Source organism: Archocentrus centrarchus, chromosome 5 (assembly GCF_007364275.1).
Source record: "Archocentrus centrarchus isolate MPI-CPG fArcCen1 chromosome 5, fArcCen1, whole genome shotgun sequence".
NCBI lineage: Eukaryota > Metazoa > Chordata > Actinopteri > Cichliformes > Cichlidae > Archocentrus > Archocentrus centrarchus.
Genome location: NC_044350.1, coordinates 29998527 through 30022325, shown reverse-complemented (window position 1 = coordinate 30022325; position 23799 = coordinate 29998527). Strand labels below are relative to the sequence as shown.

The window sequence follows — 23799 nt, the reverse complement described above, 5'->3', positions numbered from 1 at the left end:
TTTAGATGAACCCGGTTCTTTACAAGAGTGCTAAGAATGAGGAAAACCGTGTCGAACCATACCTTTTAGCCGAAAGCTTGTGAATTCCACGGGAGAGTGGAACAGCTCATTATACTGAGTAATTTATTTGCTTAGCAGAAGCCCAATGGGAGGTAAAAAAAAAAAAAAGTTTTAACATCCAGAAAATTCTGTAAGTAGCCCATTTACAAAGCAGAGCTGTCCCCCGCAGCAATGAAACGCCATCCCCCTCAAACAGGCTTCAACGGTTAAACCAGGCCAGTATTTTGGCTGAAGAAGGGAGTACTAGTACTGGATACAGTGATAATGTGTGTGTGTAGGAAAAATACAAAAAAAAGAAAAAAATACGAAGTACACAGTTCAGAGCCAAGCACAAACACTGCTTATTTGTGTTTTGTACCAGCAGCGATTCTGACTTTGCTTGTGCTAGCTGCGTGGTTCTAGGAATAGACACTAAATGTATTCCTCTACCACTCTGGTCTAAATTAGCTGCAGATATACGTAGTGCCCTCACTGTGAAGCCTTATGATCCTCTGACTTTCTCCTACTGTCATCTGAGGTTCAGAGCTTTCACTTATCCTCTGAAATTCAGCTCGGCATTCATGGCTTCAGACGCCACAATGACACTCGAGCGCCTCTGATGAACACAACTTTTTCTTGTACTGCTACTGCTTGTGGTTTTGAGTGAAATATTAATGAGCTTTGGACCACATTTTGTCACCACCATCAGTTTAAACTGCAATTATTTTGGTAATCCTCATTCAGCACTGATGTAACTTTTAAAATGTCCATTAATATCACCCAACGCTAATGGCATCCCATTGTCTGTAGCTGTACACTGTTTCACATGTGGCATGCTAGCATTAAGATTGTGTGCTTAGATAACTATAAAACCGCTTACCATTATCCATAAACATTGTCATTATGGGAATATTAACAGTGCCAATGGAGTTGCAGCAGATTCTTATCAATGAATGCCTCGCTTTTTTTTTTAAACCTTATTTTCTTTGAGATCAAATCTTTGTCTATTAACATTACCTCATGGTTTCGAAATCGCTGTGCAGGTGTTACCCGTTTATCAGTTTCTATTGAGCTGTGATGTTTAATATAATGAACGCCATAAGCGACATGACTATTCAATAAAATATCCGTCAGCTTGATTTCCCCAGAAATTGGGAAGACATGCATAGTAACCTGGCTAAGAAAACAAAGCACAATTGTGTAGTGGTGGTTCTTAACAGGGGAGAGCTTAACTTTACACGGGGCTTTGCAGGGAAGTGCTCAGTTTCAAACTCAAACACCGCTCAGAAACCTCCCTGGGAGGCTGATGACAGAAAACGTTGTTGGGATAGTCCAAACTCGGAGTTGAGATTAAGCAGATGGTTTCTAAACATTACGGAATTAAATCCACAAATAAAATAAATATCAACATAAACTCCTTGATTTGGTTGTTGACATTGCTCAAACTCTGCAGAGGCCCGGGGGTTACATAAAGCTTGCGTGGATGCAATCCCCACACTGAGAGATTCACGGAGATGTTGCCCTTGAATCCAAGGACACTTTCTGTTTGTTGGTTCTTCGTATTCTGTCTCAGGCTGTGGAAACAGTCGTTAATTTAACTCAGTTTTTCTTTTCTTTGTTTTCTTTTATGAACAGCAGGCTGCCCTTTCTGAATGTAAATCACTTTGATTGCCAACTAATTAAATGCACAGGAATTTATCTTAATGACACTGCAAGGGAGACATATCGACAGCACAGAGATTTACGGCACACGCTGACTCATGCTAAGAGGCAATCGCAGTGTCAAGCGGATAAACAAGTAGATGCACAGCAAAAACAGGAGAGTATAAACCACTTAACTGCATATGAACAACATTATTAATTAAGCTTTGAATGTCATTGTTTCAAAAGTCAAAGAAATAAGACTTATTTTTATCTTAACAACTGCACTTTTTTGATGTTATATAATGCGCTTTGAAAGGAGCTGTAGCTTCTCCGTGCGTACAACCAAGTAATCCCTCAGTTGAAGTCAAAACATCAGAATCACAGAATCTGGGAGTTATGAAGTTTACTGCATTAATATTCTCTCCCTGTGATATCGTTCTCTTAGGCAGCTCAACGGAGATTATCTCTCCTGGTTATTAGTGCAGCATGTTGACAGGCAGTGGGGCATGTAACACTGATAAGAGGAGAAGAGAAAGGAAGTCTAGCTCTGGTGTGCCCCACCTTCACTTTGCCTTTCCATTTCATAGATCTCTCTCCCTTCCTATCTCTTGGCCTCACCAGTGCAGCTATTTAATCTTTAAGCACCTAAAGTTTAACAGGGGAGAAAATCTTTGTTGGTGGGTGATGCTGCTCATTTTAACAAAACAAAAAAGCAACACAATAAACAGCTGTTACATTATATAACTACTTTTTTTTATTATTATTATTATCTCTATGCCCCTCAGTGCTGCAGTGCTCATGTGCCCCACATGCCCATAACAAGCCTCTTTCCCACCAACAGGGTTCCGGAGCCGGAGCCGTGAATTGAACCGTTAGGCGGGTTTTCCACCGCCGAAACACTCGGTGCTTGGCCGAAAAACGGGTTCAATTCCGGCCCCGCAAACTAGCTGGTCTGGAACCAGGAACCCGTGCCGAAAGCGGCAGAGGGGCGTGACTCTGCCGTCTCAACATCAAGTTTTCTACCATATTACATGTGTATTACATGAGAAAAGCAAAGCGATTTTCACGGCTGTGAATTAGGCTGGGCTCTAAGGCTGAACTTGCTGCTTTGTATCAGTTCATATCACAGCTAAAAGGACACAAAGTGCGTACTTGTCGTCTTGCTCTAATCGCTGTCTGTGTTTCCCTCTCTGCTGCACACAGATGCTGCAGTAGTTTGGTTTGGACTGTAAAACTTATTTGCAGCTCAAGAAAGGAGAGCGTGTTCTCCCACGTTTGTGCGCTTCAGCTTCCGTGTCCAGACGAGGACCCGCCCACACTCATACGTAAAGGAGCAGTTCACAGAAACGCGGTGGGAACGCGGGCCCGTTCTTAAGCGTTTCGCCGGTTCATTGGGATCGGCACGGGAACTTGCTCCGGCTCCGGAACCTCGGCGGTGGGAAAGTAGCAACAGAGTAGCATAGAGCTTCTTACTCTGAAACACTGTAACGCTGTATGAGATTGGACCACCCTATATGAAGCAGCTTTTTCACAAGTGATCAAGGCTTTACCTCCGTGTGAACAAGTGTGCACACACCATGGGCACCAATGTCATGAACAGATGTGTTTTCTCTCTGCTTTTGCTTTTAGATTAGCTGTAATATAGGTCAACAGCATACAACACAAGACGCCACAATTTTCTCAGTGTTGACCGAGTTCTAATACATCATTGAGAAAAGAAAAAAAAAAAAAAACAAGGTCACTGATACTCGAGAGGGATTCCTGTCTTAAACAGTGAGCTCAATTGTTTCTCTTTTTTTTTTAAATCCAGACAGATGCTTGATCCATCAGTCTCCCTTAGCTGAGAGAGCGAGGATTCCTCTAACAGGACACGGGTCGAGGACATCTGAGAGACAGCACATGGGGATGTTTTGACAAAGCCCCGGCCTTGTCTCTGACGAGGAAAGAGAGGCCCATATGGAAGGATCTGTGCACTGCGCGGCTCTCATTTCCAGAATAGCCTCTCCAAGGAAAATTTATCATGAACAAAACCATAAGGTCTCAGAGTTGTCACTCTGCCTCGCTTTCATGGAGAAACCCCAGAAAAGTGTCTATCTTGGGGGCTCAGGGCGAGACAGGTATAGGTGTTACAAGCAAGAAGCAGACCAACAGGAAGCCCCCACAGTCAAGGAGGCCAATAATGTGAAAAGAGGTGCCAGGATTATAAGAGGTCATACCGTCTGAATTTGAGATTCAAAAGATGGTGTGGGATAACGAGGAGTGTGACGGAGGCACATATGGAGCAGAGCCCGGCATGTGCAAAACCATGTGGAAAACGTTTGCAGGCTTAACAGGCCATGATCTTTGAGTTCAAGGAGATTCGCGGGGATCGCAGGTCACGTTATCACATCCGCATATGATAAATGTGCTGTGAAAATGAGGCTAATAAAGTCTGTGTGTGTGCGCGCGAGTATACAAATAACTGCTTACTGTAATTTGATTTGTGCACTCACAATACAGCTGTGTGTTTTGACAGTTTTCTCTCATTAAACTCGCTCTTTCGTCTTATCAGAGGCTCCCTTAACTTTTCTTGTTTTCACCCTTTCTGCTGCTATGTGGATGTGTGCAGGGTGCAGAACAGACAGAGAAATAGAAGACCAGCAGGCAGGAAAAAAAAAAAAAAAAAAGCACCTGGCCATACTGAAATCCCATCACAGTGGGGGAAGAGGGAATAAAGGCTCCTGAATGTTCCCTGGGGCCTCTGGGAACAGAATGACATGTCTTAGAGCTCGTCTATTCGCCTCCTGCTGTTACAACATCCTACAATGTGTACAGACCAAAAAGGCCGCCTCTATCAAACACACATCACAATCCTTTATTGGATATAAATTAAAAAAATTTAAAAAATCAGTACTGGAAATTAAGAGACGCCGTTTATGATGTTGATATTAAGTCATGTTGTCTGTGATGCCATTTAACAGGCAAATGCTGCAGTAATGAACATCTGCTGTGGCACTAATTTGTATTCCTCACGTTTAACTAAACAGCTCCTAACAGCAGCCGAAGCAGCCATCAATCCACAAGAATAAGTGTGGCTTTTACTTTAACATAATATTGTGTGAATGCCTATTGTGTAGACAGACTGTTGACATTATGGTCTCTCTCTCTCTCTTTTTCTTATTTTCTCCCACTCTTTCTCTCTCTCTCTCTCTCTCGCTTGCTTCCTCCGTTGCTGCAGCCCAATGCAAACCTTCCCTCATCTTTGTTTGCACAATGCACAATGCAGCAAAAGCCTTGAGGGGGTGTGTTTGTTTTGTTTTGCTTTGTGTCTTGTTCCACACAGAGGACAGTCATCCAGTCATCAGCATGGCTGTTCCCCACGTGCGCTGTTAGTCAATTAGAGCTGCCATTAAAGACAGAGGCACCGAGGGAAATAAAGGCAGCGGCGCGGATTTGTCTGTGCTACGCTGATTTCCATCCTTAAACCCTCTCCAGACGAAGAGGCTGCAATAATTGGGATTCTGACAGTGGGTTAGGGGGACTCATTTCCTGCTTTCGCCTCCTCCCCACCGCTTTTCCATGCAATCATGTCTATCCAATCATGTCCGCCCAGCACCTACCTTTGCACTCGATCCCCCTAACTCTCTTTATCTATAGCCACATTTGGCTGAAGAATTACTGAAGCCTTTCCTCCTTAATCTAATTGCTCTGGTGCAACTGCAGGAACATTGCCTCTAAGAACCCACTACCTCAGATGCAGACCTCACCAGGAGAGATATTCAACCTCGTGTTGTTTCAAATTCTTCTCAATGTGACCTAAACTGCTTAGTACTGTGGAGCCTGTTCTGCTGTTAGTAGAACTTGTCTATTAAACAGTATAACTAAATATTGGAATAGTGTTGCTGCTTTAAGTGGGGAGACAAGAGCTGGAGTGGATTATAAATCGGGTTATCTGGATATTTGAGCTACAGAATATTACTACAAAATTACTCTCCCTCCAACAAATCTGGACCACAGGGCACACAAACAGCTATTTGTTTTACAATGCTTTTCTTCCTCCCTCCATACAGTGACTATCAAAATCATTACAAAACATAAATCAAGTTGTTGTTATCGCTGTGACAGATTGTCTCCATCTGAATCTTCACTGCTCAATAACATGAGCCACGCTCCCACAGTCGAGACCCTTGAACTCACAATAGCATGGGGTTAGATGATCAGATTACACTGAGGAAAACACACATGGGCATTGTTAAGGGAGATTGCAATTCCACCCATGAACATGGCTCTCATTGTGCCCCACTGAAGAGAACGCTTTTCATTCTGGAGTGAACGGCAAGGGCAAACAGGACCTCATGTGTCTCTGTGGTGCACCATCTCCTCGAGGCTCTGAGGGGAAATCAGATCTCTCTCGTCAGGGCCATCTCTGCTGAAAGGCTCTGGTTTGGTTTCTTCACTCATGGCACTTCTTAGAAAGGAAACTTAATCTCACTTGTAAGACAATTGCAGAGAAGAAGAAGAAGAAAAAAAAAAAAGGATCTCAGCAATTTGATGTAAGCACCCCATTCTGCTGTCAATATTTTGACAGATTTCATGACAGCATAATTATTTGCCGGGATCCTCGCCAAGGGTTTAATTGTTACATGCGTAATTACACGTTTAGTTGAGGAGATGTTGGTACAAAGCACTGGTTGCATTATTACTATTAAACTACAAATAGTGTCTTTCATGTTGGCTGCTTTATGCTGTCTCCATGGCTCCATAATCCCCTCATGTAAGAGGATACCTTACAAACCCTCTGAGGGCACCTCTCTCAAATCAATTCATTACCCCATAATATCAGCAGGCATAGGCGCATCTTTCATAGATCAATTCATTATCCAACTTCTGGCAGCTGAAAGGCGGTGGCTGACCACAGTTTAATGTACTGATATCAGTTTGCAGTGTTTAGGAAGACGACTAGGGAGCAGTTGAACTGATGGCAGCCTTCCATCATAAAAGGCTTCTGACCAATGGGGGAACCACAGCATAACGTCTCTTTTTAGCCGTAATGGTTTAACGTCCTTTCTTGGTAAAGCACACGCGCTTCCCAATTGTTTGTGCTGAAGCTCATAATTGTTGTATAGTGCCATAAAATCCATCTCCGTAACATTTTGCTGCATTCCACAGCTGCAGTCACAGATAGTGCACTCCTCACATGAAGTTTTAATAATGAGTCAATGCATCGCAGGATCAAAGTAAACGGGAGGGGAATTTTGTGCACATGTAGCTTATATATGCTTGTCAGAATAACTGTCAGCACGCAAATCTACATATAACTTTCACTGCCTAAGCGGTGCTTTTTTTCCTAGTTGACGCTGACCAAAAAAAGCCAGTGAAGAGAAACTGAGAAATAAATATGGAGGCAATCAGACAGAGAAGGCGAAATGCAGCGACTGTATGAAATGGATCAACACACTTTCCCTGAGTGGACAACATTTAATTGTATAATCCCATTTAGCTCAAAAAACACCATGACTGAGGACACCCCTGAGATGTTCCAATCCACCACATGCAGTGAATTACATCTAGGTCAGAAAACAAGCAGATTAGTGTAATTATGCAGGGATGTGGATTCAGAGTAGCTTGCTGCACCATCTTCACGTGCCTCTTATTGGCCTGTATTCCTTAAGGAGGAGCCGGTGCCTGTCCTCATTAGTAGTCATTGAGCAGGCCTGGCAGTGTTTGGGGAGGCAGCACCCATCAAGTTTTTCCCCTCCCTGCACACAGGCACTGGGGGATGTGCTGTAATTACAGGCGCGCATAAGAGAGGCAGCAACACACCGTCCAAAAATGCAGGTGGGTGGTTTGTTGGGCTGAGCTGGATCAGCACGGCTCCAGTCTGCAGGCTACACGCTGTCATGCTGTTTCAAGTGATCAACATCTCTAAGCACATTGACCAAATGCCACCTGCCAGAGCGTGGATAGGGCATGGCACAGGTAAATGTTGGGTGCATTGATGTTTTGAAAAGCCAAATCGATTTGCTGGAGAGGGATTCCAATTGACAGGAAAATGTGTGCAATTTTGAAAAATGTTCTCTTTGTACCGCTGGCTGGGAGGAGGCATACTACAAACAAAAGAATACCACAGAACTTTACAGATTCAAAACTGTTTGTTTTTTTTAATAATCTTATTTGAATATCTGTTAAAACTCTGAGCTCTGTGCACAACATGCGCAAAAATGTGTTTCTCTGTGGGAAGAAGCTGAAATGTTTTAAAACATGTACATTAAGAACAAATATATACATATGGAAAAAAATAATCTATACATATCCTACAGGAAAAAAAAAAGGGTCACATATATTTTTACATCCAAATTTAGGGATTCATTTAAATCATTCATTTCAGACTGGAAGTTCTACTGGAAATGTGCTGCAAGTTCCAGAGCAGGAAAGTTAATAAACAGTTGGTACTCTGGCAAGGAGTTATGATTTAATACCAAGCACCTGCGTTGTTTGGTACTGCAATTCACATCCTTTTATGGCAGCTCAGAAAAACCAAACATGTTCTGCTGTCATGACTTACAGTGGCAGCTGTGTAGTGTAAGATCAAACACCAGCAACAATTATGGAGTGAAATACTGTGTTTCACAGTGTATTTCTGCTGGAAAAACTTCAAGGACGAGGGAAGATAATATATTATATGGAAATGTACAAATGTTGAATAAGCTATGCATAGAATATATACCTCCGATCATACTTTTTATATATTTATGATATACTTTTGATTTATTTTGGAATAGCTTGAAGTGCAGAGTGCACTGCAAGAGATTAAAATTGCATAGATCATATCCTTTAGCGGATGGACTACTCTGTTATGGCAGAGAAGACTGATTCATTAGGTTTAAGAGAAAATAGAAAGCAAAACGTACCTCGACAAACAGTCCCATTTTCCACAGCCTCATTCCCAGCCTTGCACATACAGCGCCCAATAGGTACCATCCACTCTCCGTCCCCATTGCAGTACAGCTTAATAGGCACATCCACCTCCTCTGCATTTGGGATACAAGCCCCCCTTGCTGCCACCAAAGAGGTGCTCTCTGCTCCGGATAGCGTCTCCTGGAATAATGCCCCGTTAGTGATTACACGAGGACACTTCCGGTAGAAGACACGAACAGCAATGAGTGACATGCAGCCACCATAGTCCTGGAAGGCCAAGTAAAAGCCGTTCCGTGACACTGGGCCGAAGCTCCGAACCTCAGTGTTGATCTTCATCACTCTGCCCCCAAGGTCCACCTGGGAGAAGCTCTCATCTGCTGCGATGGTGTCAACCTTGATCCAGGGGTTCTCCATCCAAGGTGGTGATGTTCTGGTGGCTGTATCAGCGTCTGATTCATAGTAATATAGGTTAAAAGTCTCTTTACAGGAGCCTGGAACATTAGGAATGCTACTGCAGTCCCTAACAGAGAACTTCATCTCCACATGGATCCGCTGCGCACCACGACGCCGGATGTACTTTGTCCGTACCCAGTTGTTCTGATTGGTGTCGAAAACATTACAGACTTGGTACGTCCGGATGGTGTTCATGTTTTCATCATAACCGCTCACCTCCTCCCACTGTTGATCAAAGACACAGAATTAATTTTGTGTCAACTTCCAAAAACACTTTGATTTAAATGCATAATTAAAAATTAAAAATAAAAAACTCGTAAGCCATATTCAGTCAATTAAGTGCAATTTACCTGTAAAGCAGTGAGTGGTCTGAAGGTTTTCTAATCATTTCTAATAATAGAAGCTATCATCAAGTCTCGAAGCTACCTCAGTTCCAGTAATAATAAGTATGTTTTCATTCACTTTTATTAACTTCAATTACTGGGAGTAATCAGCTTAAGACAATATTTTGATTCAAATGATTGTGTATTAGGAGGAAACATAATATCTCTAATAACTTTACAAGGATGCATTCCACTGGCTTAAAGAACAAATGAGAACCAGCCTTCCCAGCATGTTAACATATGAGTACTACCTTCAGAAAAGGGAAAGCATTATCCAGCTTCCCAAGGTAATTAGAAATGAGAGTATGGCTCATACTTACTTTGAACCAAACTGAGCATCACTTTGCTTAATACTATTTTTATTTTGAGTAACAATGTTCAAAACAATAGCAGTAGGAGAGTTTTCCTCTACAGGAAAAAAAAAAGGTTCACTCTTCGAGGCTTCTAAAATGCTACTCAGTCTTTCCTAATGCTAAAGTTCAGGACGTTTTAGGTCAGAGTATGAACTGAGTTTGGCTCATTTCGACAGGTACAGCCAGCAGAAAGATCCCAGCAGTAAACAGTCACGGGAGACTCCTGTGGTTTTCTGTATTGGTCATTTTATCTTTCTTTCTTTTTAAAAAAATGCACTGCAGAGTCTGTCTAGGGTTTTGTATAGTATTTAAGAGTATGTGGTTAACATTCAGAGGGAATCTCATTTAGGAAAAATAAATGCATTTGGGGTGATGAAAAAATAAATCTTTTTGCACAGGCAGAGATTCTTATGTTCAGCTGCTTCTTCCCGTTTTCTCAGCATGGAAATATTTCACATACTACACCTCTTGAAGAGAAACCAGAGATGTGACATTAGTCACTTGAACACAGCAGAGAGGCTCTGGTTTATATGATAGCGTGTCCTACTTTTTTTTTTTTTATTGTAACTTAATAGGACACATTCACAGCACACACTGTAATGGGTTATTGAAAATGTAGAGAAAGCTCCTTTCACTACGGTGAAGCACTGAGAAAACATGACATGAATTTTCCACAATCAAAGTCACACCACACTAGCATAATCATATTACACAGGTAATCATATAAAGAATAATCAGGGGGCAAATTTTACTCCAGGTTTTCTCAGTATGCTGTTCCACTTCAAAGTCCACATTCTGCACACCAATTTAAGTTCTCGCTCTGACTATACAGACTCCAGATGCAGCCTCTGTGGATTTCCTGCCCCTTGGCTAAGGATCAAACCAGCTTTAAACACCATGTACTCTAACCACTATGCAGGCCATGACCTTGACCCCAGCATCTCAGCCAAGAAAAAAAAAAAAAAAAACCCAGTTCTCACCCCCATGAGCCACTTTGCATTGGCTGCTCCCTCAACTGTTCCTACCATTCTAGCTCCCCCTTCACTCTTCACTTCACAGCTGATATAATTTCTCAAATTAGTGCCCACTTAGTGAGGATTTTGACAGATTTTGACGGTTTGGGAGAAGAAAGTCACCCCTCCTGTTACAAACCTGCATTCTATCAAACACTTTTACTAATTAAAGCAGCTTTATTTCTTAATTCCCATGTCCCAATCAATTATTGCTGGTGTGATGCTTGGCGTGACCCAAACCATCATAGAAGCCAACCTAAACAGAAAAGTCTGATGTGCAGCCAAAAATAATATAAATAATGAAAGAAAAAAGAAATCTGCATTAGAAAAGTAATTTTCAATAAAACCTTAAATGGGCCTTTCATCCAGGCTATAATTCTTATGAATGGTCCAAATTTTTGACTGTTTCACACACACACACACACACACACACATATACATATATATATATATATATATATATATATATATATATATATATATATATATATATATATATGCGCAGACTGCATGCAGTGCTAAAGCAAATGAATTTCTTATACTAATCCATCTACTTCTTTTCTTACCATAAATATGAGTGTTTTCCTTCTAGTAGCTTTACAAATCCAATTAAAACTAAATTCATTGAAAGGCTATCTATGTATGTGCTACAGTTCATTATGGCATGGTTAAAAAAAAAAAAAACAAATCTGTCTTTTGCCCAGTATTGGCAGACATCATCATCCCAGGTCATGAGCACCCATTGACCTTCCCACTTGTTGAGGAGCAGTGGGGAGGCTGTGGGCCAATTAAATAAGAGCGGACAGGCTGGTTCTAGTGAGCAGAGCATCGGGCAATCACAGTTTAATAAAATGAATGTGGAGACAGGTGGGGGTTGTTACTAATGAGGGATGCAGACAGGGGAAACTCCAGGAGAAAGTGTTGTGGGGGAAGGGTTGAATCTGGCTAAAAAAGACCCCAAACAAAATGTGTTTTGATGAAGGGCCCCTTTTTGTCCTGTCACGGCCTCTTTGCCCTGCTTTCATCACAGCCAGTGGAGGGAAGCAAATGGGGCATAATAAGACCCTAACGATCAAGCGCAGAGTGTGAAATTAGAAGAAACGTCTTCATTTTCACAGCTTTTCCCCCTGGCTCTTTGTGGAGAGTGCTGTAAAAGGGTGGTCATGTGTTTTAAGTACAGCAGGTAGAGGTAACTGTGGTGGTGGATGTCAAGAGAGATTAGATGGAGGGAATGAGCTGTGCTCAGATGATGATGGAAACAAAAACTCCTATTCATTGTACCGAGATCCTGATGCATTTGGCAAAAGTTTTCTCAGAGAAAGTCAACAAGCATTGGGATAAGTACGCTGAATAGTGCATTAATAGACCGTAAAATAAGCTCCTTTGCATTTTTGAAAGATTTGGGGTCATTTTTCAAAAATCTTAGACATGAAACTGCTTCAAGAGAAACAAAAAGTAATGGTTTTTCACGGTACACATGCTTCCTTCCTCAGAGAAACATCCTCTCATGATGAAAAACCAATGGTGTGAAACCGAACGCGCGACTGGCTCCAAACAAAAACACACTGTTCTGGGTTTTAATTGCTCTCATTGGGGTCCGGGCTCTAACAATCTTGGGCCGAATGATGCAAGGAAATAATTTGCAATGTTTGGTTGAACCTGCTGGATGTTACTCATTGGTTATGCAAAAGCAGACTAAAACAAACACTTGGATTTACTTACATGTGACAAGTGATTGCTCAGGTAATGAAGCAGGTTTAAATAAACTATCATGGGATCTGTGAGAATCCGCAATAGTGACACAGGAAAGTACAGTTTAAGCAACCTTTCTAATACCTTTCTTGTTAAATAAAGCATGCTAGATTCCAGAAAAGCAATTGCTCTTGTACTGTTCACAGAACAAATATCTGAACCTTTTTTTCCTGCCAACTGTTGTCAGGCCAGCTATGTTTTCTTAACAAACTATTTACAGGTCCAGTAACTGGTCAGGAGTCTGTGGTTTATATTACCCTGGAAAAGCAATACTGAGAGACAATTATCTTGCACATAAAAAAAAGTTTGAAGTGAATATACAATACTGTGAAAAAAAGTCTCGAGCTACACTTCATTTCTTCACATTTTTCTAGGAAAATGAGAAATCGGTGCAACGTGCAAACATAAATGGAAATGCAATAATATAAGGAAAACCAGAGTTCGTACTCTAACAAGATTTAAAGTCAATACTTGGTATGACCACCTTCATCCTTCAACACAGCCTGAACTCTCTTAAACAAGCTTTCTTGTAATGTCTTTAAGTAGTCCTCAGGAATAGTTCTCCAGGCTTCCTTTACTGTACTGGCATTGACAATCACTTGCTTTCCAGAACAAAATCTGATGATACTTTTCTGCATTCATAGAAAGTCCCAAACACCACTGGGTAAGCTGCAGCCACAAACCATGCCAGAGCCTCCACTAAGTTTTACACACGGCTGTAGACCCTCACTGTTGTACCTCTCTCCTTATCTCCTCTGTACATAATTACAATGGTTTGAACCACAAATTTCAGATTTGGATTCATCACTCTATAAGACCTGTTTGCCACTGACTTTCACCCCAGTTCTTGTGTAATTTAGCATGCTTCAACCTTTTTCTCCCCATTTCCCTTCCTTACGAATGGCTTCTTAAGGCTTACATTCATCTGTGCTTTGGGGCCACTTCTGATGACTTCAGCAAACAGTAGTGGCATCTCTCGTGTCCTGTGGCAGGAGACTTTCAGATACTGTTCATCTGCTTTACATAATTTCTTCTATTGTCCTCCATTCTCCAGTTTCTTCAAATTTTTTAAGGAACAACACAAAGATATGACAAGTTTTTGGCTAAAAGCTGTTTGGTAATAAAATTGTTGGTGCAAAAACAGAATTCTATGCCCATTAAAGTGTTATTTTTGCTGGTTTTCACAGATTCGACTAAAGAAATGGGAACAAATAATGTGTGGGAAAAACAATGTGTTTTTGAGGCAGGCTGCTAGTAACAAAGAGCCTAAAGATAAAATTTAATTTTTTTTTCTTTTATGTGTAGACACAACACTGGTTCATCCCTTGAGTTAGGTTTTTTTTTTTTTACTTGAATGATTCACAGCTCACTATTAAGTGATTTAACAAACAAACAAAAGACTTGAAATGAGAAAAAGCAGCAACTGTCCAAAGAAAAACTCTGAAAGACTTTCAGAAAGCCTGGGGAACTATTGCTCAAGACCACTTAAAAAAAAAATACAAGAAAGGCTGGCTTAATGAAAGCAAATTATAAAGAAATGAGGTTTGGCTCAAGACTTTTACACAGTACTGTAGACTGTGAATTGGATTATGGCAGGCTAGAGAATCCTGCTCCTCTCCTCTTGTAGTTATTCAAGGCGCTTCAGTTCAGTGAAGCTCGCTGAGAGCGAGGATCAGAATCGATATCTCTTGTGCCATTTGAGGAGAGAGAAAGAAAAGTTCACCTGACCTGCAATCCATGTCTCTCCATGACAGTATGTCTCCGCTTTATCTGTAAAGCCAGGCGGAACGCACCAACAAGGGTGAATTATTGACCAGAGTTGCCCCTACAGCTCAGATAATTAACCAAAGACAGTCTTCTGTTTCATTCACAAGACGAAGCAATAAAATAAAACCAAGGTTTCATATCTCTTCAGACCTTTTGCAGCACCAAATTGTAAAGATATATATACAGAAGATATTGTACAGTACTCCGGTCTATAATTACTTTGCAACTTAACAGTGACTTTATTTAAACAAATCCAGCAGACACAGAGTTTGTTGTAGTGTTGAGCTTATTTGTTGTGCAGTGCAGGTAATATCACACTGCTGTTGGGTTGTTTTCAAAATGTGGATCAAATAACCCCACATTTCCTGTTTCTGAGCTAAACAAAACTTTTATCCATGTGGTGGCTTTGTATAAGTGCAATATTAAAAAAAATTTAAACATAAAAAAAGGCAGGTAAAGTGCAAAGAATTGCAACAAAAACAACCAATTAAGTGGGGATGTTAAACATTTCAAGGATCCCACCAAGTAAAATCCAGACCAGACTGCAGCACGACCTTCAGCATGAATGTGCTGTATTTTAACCCGCTTAACCAGCCACCACCACCCCCACTTTTTTAAAGAACAACCACAATGGTGAGCAGAGACATTAACTGGAAAACCAGTTTGGGCCTGAAATGTGACGATCCATTGCCTTTCTCAATGTGATTAAGTAGCCTATATCAGTTTGAACATCATTAACAGGCCAAACAAAACTGTAGCATGGGCATGAAGGCCTTTTTGGAAACTGTGGTCATTAATACAGTTAGAAAGAGAGATTATCCAGGGTATGCTTATTGGCTTGTCAATCACTAGAGAAGTTATCAAATAAATTTGTGTACTAAAAAGTACACAAATGTATTTAAATTATACTAGTGCATGCCTGTGCTACAATATTGTTTGGCCTGTTTATGTTCAAACTGATCTAGGCTAAATCACATTGAGAAAGGTAATGGATATGCAGGTGACATTACGGTAAAAAAAAAAAAAAAAAAAAAGGATGTTTTCCTCAGGTGTTATAGGTGCATAGAGATTAAGAAGCGGCCATTTTAGCCCATTGTTTGATGGTTGCTAAGTATGTGTAATTCAGCTTTTGTAAATATACATGAAATGATATTGTCATGAAAGAATAAGATATTTTCTGTAGGTGCGTCAAGGCTAAAAAAAGGTCATTTTAGCCCGCTACTAGGTGGTTACCAGACAATGTGATGGTGTGATAATACGTCATGCTTAATTCAACTTTTGTGGTTATAAATTATTAGATGTTCTTGTAAAATAAAATATATTTACATACATGATGCTTTCATAAAGTGTTAAAGGTGCATAAATGCTAAATAGCCAATTTAGCCCATTGATAGGCAGTTGCTACGTAACATGATGACATCGTGATATCTAATACAGATTAAAAAGCTTCAGGGGCCCAAGTTGTACTCAAGTTTGGTTGTTTGCTCCTGATGGTCGAGGACAAATTGTCGAGGAAACTGTTTACTGAGGTCGCAGACAGACTTCTACACAGTCTGAAGTCTTTTTGCAACCAGAGAAGCTGCCCCGCCCATTACAATAAAAAAAAAAAAACACGCAGATTGGAGGTACTTCCCTTTTCAGACTCTGAAGCCATATCAGTCTTTTATACGGTTTATGATTTAGTGACAGATATGCACTTTTGGGCTACATTATTTGAATATGTTTAGATATTTCTCTTGTGTTTATACTCCAAAGGAAATAACTTTGCAGACTAAAGATGACTTTGAGCCAAAGAGTTCCCTCCTGCCAGAGCATCACCAGCTGAACAGTCATGGTCAAGATAAGTCATTAGTGTTCAAGTGCTTCTGTCTGTAAAACATGAACTTACAATACCTTTCTGGTTATCAAATATGTTATTTGTTAAGAATGAAAGCTTGAAAGCCAAATCATTTTTCTAAGTCGGTTTTACGGCCTCTTCTAAATATGAGGCAATGTGTTGCTTTATTAGCTTTAAGGGAATTAAAAACAGCAACGCTGGCACAAAAGCACATTCCAGAATGAAAATGATTCAAAAACACTGAGAGCGCCTGATGCTCTTCCACAAGACTGCTTCCAAAACTTTCCACAAAAACACGACTGTTATGCCATCTATTTCTCTAGTAGGATTACTGTGCACTTACAATATATTCAAACTGCAAGTAATACATTCAAGTTGGCAGAAAGTTTCCTTCTGCATCTGTGCAAATGGAGAAACTTAACCAGCATGCAGACAGTCGGTACGTTTGGTGGCTACAAATAGTCTACCACAAATATGCTCTTCAGGACTGCTGTCGATGCAGGCAGATTTCTGATAGATAGTTCTGCTTGGAAAGCACAAGACTTGCTGATGGTCATTACAATCATTCAAAGCTGTGTTAAAGACTGTAAAAGTGTTATGTGGGAGACCAGATGAATAATCAGAAACAACTGCATCTATCACTACACCCAGCAGCAAGGGCAACTGTAATTGGAGAGATTATTTTACAGCTTTTATATGCTATTTGCACCATTTCATTGATTAAAAGCATGTCATTTATCATAGATACTGGCAAAGCAATAAAGGAAATATGTATAAATACATTATAGATAAGTATATAGCTACACAACAGAAATACAGTGGGAAACAGCTTGTTTAACAACCCCCCCAAATTGGTGGGAATAGTGACACATCGCCGATGAATGCAGTCAGAACCCTCAAATATTTAAAGTTTCATAGTTTTGACATAACATCTACCTTCTGTTTATCGCATCTTGTCATTACAATGTTTGAATTAAACTGATTTAGCTTCGCAGTCCGGAGCCACATAACACATCAGCGCTCCATCACTGACAGAAGTAAATAAATTATTCACACAAACATAGAGAAAGAGACCCAGTGGAAAACTCCTGGGGCACAGTCGAGCCATTTGCAGTTGTGGGAAATCTGTCAGAGCAAGAGTGGCTTCCCTAGAGGGACACGGGACAAATGACACCCACTCTCTGCATTCAATTACTACAAGAGAGGCCATGGGAGCCAAATCCTGCAGGAGACTGGGCTTCACAGAGAGGAGACACTCACCCACACACAGACATAAGCAGAACTGTCTGCTGCAGTCAACTCTAACCACCACTGTCCATTACTAATGCACAACATGTGAAACTAGGAGAACAGTTCCATCTTTTACCCCAATTCCGTGAAGTTACATGTGGATTACGTTTGCATATTTCTATACATAACTACAAAAATATAATTTCACAGACTTAATTGTGAATTACAACAAATCAGTGGTCACTTTAAACTCCAGCGTCCCAGTGTTTTACAAATTACTCGTTTACGTTTAAAAAAAGCATCGGTTCACCGCACAATTATACGTAAGCAGCCACATTCATATTCCAAAAGAATTCTAAGTTATCTTTGATAAATTACAAGGAAACAAATTTCTTTTACAAACACTTTGCAACATGTGCTGCGTATTATCTTTCTGCAAAAGTGTGCACTGCGGTGTGTCCCTAAATGACACTAGATATATCCTGGTACAGCACCACATTATGACACATACATAATGATAACCTAACCCACACAGCACCTAATTATGTTCTCTACCGGCGCAGGAGACCTCAGCTTTTCTTCCACAGTAGCTGCGTGTGCACCATGCAGCCATAAGTCTATTTCTAAATGACTACTGTTGTTAGTACTTCAGCGTGGCAATGAAGAGGTCAGGAGGTCTGACCTGATGTTCACACATCTCTCAGCTCCACTTGAGAGGAAAAACCATTGACCACTTAACCCTGCTCTGCTAGCCCTCTGTTTCATAGCTGATTTTCACTGGGTCAAGATCTCTGAGTAACTTTAGCTAAAACACAGCCACGTCAGTTTCTTTGTAGCACATGTTTGGAGCTGTTTGTCCTATTAAAGTGTTGCTGAAGTAGATTTATTCATTTGTATAGTGCCATTAATTTTGTGTGCCCTGTGTACTTGTGTACATTGAGCAGTTCTTTACAAAAGTTGTCCATAAACACAGTCTATCTACTGCATACTGACTGCACCAGTTCTCATATGTGGGTGAGCTAAGGCATGGGAAATATGTGCCTCAGAATCTGAGAAGTTTAGCTAGAAGACACTTCCTAAATGCCCCTAGCCAAACTTTGGTTTGGTAGATATTATATTTATTCTTAGTGATTTTGACATTGCTATCAACAATAATGTGTCTGTCCTGCTTGGCTCAGGCACAATATACTGTTTGACTGTCATTTTACATAATTAAAAAGAAGAGCTGCCTGGCAACACACGGAGAGGGCCATAAAACTTGATTTACACATGCTGAAGTGTAATATTGTTTCATATAAATCAGCACGATGATTTTGTGGCTTTATTTGAAAGAGTTTCTTAAAATAATAATTTGACAGACGTTATTCAAGTATCCTGTAAAATAAGAGTAGAATAACAACAACTGCCATAACATTTCTGACTCTCAGTAATATCACACTGTTACTTGTTTGCGTTTCCATCGTGTCGTAACATATCACATGCCATGTTAGGATATAGAATATTTCATGAAGCAACAGAGAGCAGTGAAAGCCAACTGCTGGTGCGGCGCTCTGCTGGATGTTACTGATCCACTAACTAAGCCCATGAAGCCAAGCATATATATGTGTAAGACAATAGCTTCTGTAAAGCACCTCTTGCTGTTATACTGAGAGGGGGAGCAAGCTCTGTTACCACACCTGTTGCCCTGGCCCCTAAGGGATAGGCTTTCTCCATCGGCCTCATTCTTTGCTTTCCAATGGCCCGGGCTTTGGCCAAGCTCAGCCACATCATCATAAAGCCTTAGTGGCCACACTGATAAGGCCGAGCTATACCTGATTAAATCCAGGGGCTTAGGGTCTTTGCATTTCATTGCACTCCCAATGTGGAGCTTTTCCAAAAGGCGCGATAACTGATTTGGGAAAAATAAGAGCACAAATTGAAAAGGCAAAAAAAAAAAAAAAAAAAAAAAAAGAGGAAAGCCCTTCTCCTTTTCATAAAATTGAATATAATTTGGAAAACAAAATAACCACAAAATCAGGCAGTACTGGAAGACATGTGATTATTGAAGAGCTTTGAGGTCTTTAGTTTGATGTTTAGACTCTAATTTCACTTCAAATTGGCAAGCATGAGCATTTTAAATGCATGCACAACGTTTACAACAGTGATCTTTTCATGTTTCTTTAAATATTCAACTTCTTAGTATGAAGTTTCCACTTAATATTAAATCTCATTATAAAAAAAAAAAAAATGTTGAGTGAATGTTTCGCTGAATCGAACGTTTCGCAAAGATGAAAGGAAAATGTGATGTAAACCGTCTTTGGAGTTCGCGTTAACTCTCTGTGTGCAGATTGGATCCAGAGCTGGCAGGAGAAAAGGAGACCAGGCATCTTTGTGTTTTGGTATTGATTGTAGAAATTAGCATGGGAGGAGACAATGCGCCCTCAGGTTGGTGCAGATGAAGCGGTCCTAAATTTTTTTGCTGCACAGCTTTGAAGTTGTATCATGGAATTGCTGAAGGCCAGCTCTCGTCGCTGCATTTTCATTTGCTTCTTTTTTTTTTTTTTCAGTGCAAAAAAGACGCAGCATGATGGAGTATAATTCAAACCATCTTTAATACCAACCGCAGAAGCATAAATAATTGAATAAAATCGGCAGAGGTTTTTTGAAACGCACCAGCAAATAAGTCTACAATGTTTTTCTCTCTCTTTTGGATCCATTCTGAGAAGGCAAAATTTTGTGGTGAAGAAAAAAAGTGAAGGAGACTGAGACTCTGGTTTTGGCTGCTTGAAGTGGGCCTGGCTTGCATGTGGCTTGGAGGAACCGACACCCTGGCAAACCATGTGGAAATACTGTGCATCAAACACCAACAAGGCTCATAACACATTGCTTCCAGTCTGGCATTAGAACACACATATTTAGCTTTAAATTTACAAGGCTTCACTCAAAGTGCTTGCCTTGAACCAGAAAGTTCAGATGAGGCAAAAATGTACCAAAAAAAAGAAATAAATAAGTGCTAGTGCTGATTGGCTGTGGAGGCTCACCTGCACGCACATAAAACCAGAGAACGAGGCTCACCTCCATCAGCACCATCATTATTTCTCAGTTGCTTTTTTGCAATTTTGTTTATTAATTAATAAGCAGAGTTGCGAGTTACCGCCAGTCCTGTTTTCGATTTTGTTTCTATTCATTTATTTTACTTTAGTTTAATATTAGTTACAGAGAGAAGCCTGAATCCAGCAGCCCAGTATTGTGTGGTTGGTTCATGGTCGTTTTCCTCCTGTTTGTTTTAGCCGGGGTTCCAATATCCCTTATTTGTTTTCCCTCTTGTAAGCAATTAGATTTGCATTATTAAAGGTTTCTTGAACTAAAGAATCAATACGGCATTTTATACGTTTCTTTTAAACCATGGATTTAGGGATCATCTTACTCTTGTCTCTGTTTAACTATTGTTGCATTAGTGGAGATGCTGCTTGTGTTACATTGTGTCAGTTTGTAACACTTGGTGTTGGTTATTTTTGGATTTTTTTTTCCCCCCCCGCTTCTCACTTTTGAGTGACTGTTGGATTTATCTGAACTCTATCTGAAGTTCAGAAATTTATTTGGAGACTCTGATGGAGCCATATTTTTTTTCTCTTCTCGGCTGATTGTGTACGAGGCTAACAGATGCCTTCAGAACCCTCTCCTGTGGAACCAGCTCCCAGTTTGGATTCAGGAGACAGACACCCTGTCTATTTTTAAGATTAGACTCTAAACTTTCCTTTTTGATAAAGTTTATAGTTTGGGTTTGATCAGGTGACCCTGAACGATCCCTTAGCCGTCGCGCTATAGGCTCAGACTGCTGCAGGACTTGTAACACACTGTAACACGCTCAGCATTTCTGCTCTACTCAACACTTTTCACTCCCAAGGTGTTTATATATCACTGCAGCATGTCATTAAAATTTACCTTCTCTCTCCCATAGTTTATGTTCTGTCTGCCTGTGCTCTCCTTTTTCTCTTCTCTTTCTCCTCACCCCTCGACCAGTTGGTTTTGTCCTCTAGATTTTTTTCTCTTTATGTCTGATCTCTGTTTTTATTTTTAACAGTGTGTAATTCAGAGGGCTTTGCAGCTCTGCTGAGCCTCAATAAATTTAATCAGGACATTAAAGATCATTTGTTGGCTGTTGGTGCTCATTTTTCTGTGCCTGTCCAAGCAATCAAACTACGGACTACTATGGTATGAATATTTAAATGTTGGGATAAAAATGTACAAAGTTCACCACAAGTGTGCAGACTTTGTTATTTCTCTCTGCAGAGCAGGCGGACTCACTGCTTGATCTTTGGCCTTAGAGTGAGAAACAAAAACACTGGCTACCATCATAAAGCAACGCTTTCATGGGAGACTGAGCAAATAAGAAAAATTTAAAGCATTTAAACAATTAACCTTATCCACTTTTAAACAATGGATAGAGGTACTAAGTACAATGGGAAGCAATTGAGGGTTATTCACAGAATAGCTGGGAGGGAAGATCTATTTAATAAAGAATTGGGACAATTCCTTGTTCTTTTTTTTTAATTCCCTGGATTTATGTTATTGCAGACTGCAGTCTTTTCTATTTAGCTCTTTTAAAAAGAGTGCTGTACAACATACTATATGACATTCAGATAACTGTAATGGATGTGAGTGCTATTTCAACGTAAATGTGTGACCAAAAAATTATTCAAAAAAAAAAAAAAGAAAGAGGAACAAAAAGAGGGCCACCACAAACTTCGTCTTTGCCACAGTGAATGCACTTAAATAATAGTTGAACTAAACCTTCACTGTCAGAAGTAGCATAAAGGAAAAGTAGGTACTTACACTGTTGTCACTTGACCCTGACACAGGGTAGACGGTCCAGCCGAGCTCCGCCGTGGCTGTGGTGGAGTCCATGAGTGTCTCTGTGGAGAGCCGTAAGAAGAGATGGTAGTCAGATAATATTACTGTGGCTGAATATGAAATGCTTGAGTAATACAAACATTTTAAGGGGAAGTCTAAAGTATGAAATGTCAAAGTATTTTAATGTCTACTGAAACTTCTGAATATTTAGAAATATTCAGAAAGAATTGTTAACATGTGAAAAAATTATTTCCAAATTCAAATCAACACATTTGTAAAGAGACTCTAAGAATGCACTGCTGGAATAAGTGCACTCCAATTACTGGTTATTATCTACAAAGGCAGCAACAACTAAAGTGATACTGGGAAAAAAAAACAATTAGGAATTTAGGCATTTCTGATTAACGCTAATTCTCCCATGAAGATTTCCTGCCCTTTTTTTTCTTATATTATTTGTATTAAAATTAATCCAGTGTTTTATTGCTTGTTTTCGGATTTTCCTGACATTTCATTGATTAAACACTTGTATAAAATATGAGAAAGATTGCTGCAGGTTATATAACAGGTCAGCAGAGCCATGGCATTATTTATTCGGCTTTACAGAGAAAGAAAAAAAACCCCAACAACAAAATCTCCATGACACAGAATAGAGCCTGCACTCTAGATATGGATTAGCTGGGGGAGAGAAACAACTCTGGTAATTGGGGTCAAAGAGAAATGTGCCTCCTATCTGTCATGAGCTCCTCTGTGCCACACATTCCTCCAGCATGGCCCAACTGTCGGTCATATGCTTACTGAGCCATTCGCACTGTCACCCCCTTTGCTCCTTCTTCCTAATCTCCGCCCCCATGCCCTCACGCCTGCTTTTCCACAACTTCCTCTCACTTGTGCCCACACTCTTTAACAGAGGGCAGGTCTAATGAATTTCTTCTGCTCATTATGCCTGTGTCTGCCTTGTAGACTTGGTGTTGAACTGCAGCAGATGGAGAGACCATTCATCAGGTTCGAGGCGTCAGCTGCAAGTCCAAAATGCCACAGAGGGATTTAGAAGCCCCCCTTGACAAACATGGCTACTAAGCTTAACATAAGTCACAGCCAGCGATTGTTATGCAGGTCCAGCAGACAACTGCATGCTGTGGCTCTTCATTATTATTGTTCAATGGAATGATGGACTAGGCACTAATAGCGTGGGTTAATTAAAAGCAGAGTCAAGCTTAGATAAAATATGTTTTTTTTTTAAAAAAAAGATTAATTATTTTTTTACCGGTAATGAGTGAATGAAATCAAAGACAGCGAGGATCTCTGTCTCACAGGATTTTGTTCAACTCTGTGCATACTCAGCTCTGTACCAGCCTGCAAGATATTTCAGAGACTTAAAGTTGTTTCATAACCCTGGATTTCCTCTCATTTTTATTCCAGCGAACGCAGCAGCTTTTAATTAACAGGTTCCACACACACTGGTTTATTTCAGGGCCTTGTGCTGACTTTCAGCATCTCGCCAGCACTCGGAAGACATAATACCAGATTTCACATCCTATTCAGTTATCACAAAGCCCAAATCTTATAATTAGGCAGATGAGACTGCAATTGAGCATCTA

General features: G+C 40.3%; 1 protein-coding gene across 4 annotated transcripts in view; it reads right to left on the bottom strand.

Annotated features, from left to right (window-relative positions):
- Positions 1-23799, bottom strand: part of ephb2b (eph receptor B2b) — a 125672-nt gene that overhangs the window by 55037 nt on the left and 46836 nt on the right. For all 4 annotated transcript variants that reach the window (XM_030728443.1, XM_030728445.1, XM_030728444.1 and 1 more), the window contains exons 2-3: positions 22184-22263; positions 8574-9258 (exon numbers count right to left, since the gene is read on the bottom strand). In XM_030728443.1, the coding sequence (XP_030584303.1) occupies positions 8574-9258; positions 22184-22263 (765 nt within the window). The remainder of the gene's footprint in view (positions 1-8573; positions 9259-22183; positions 22264-23799) is intronic.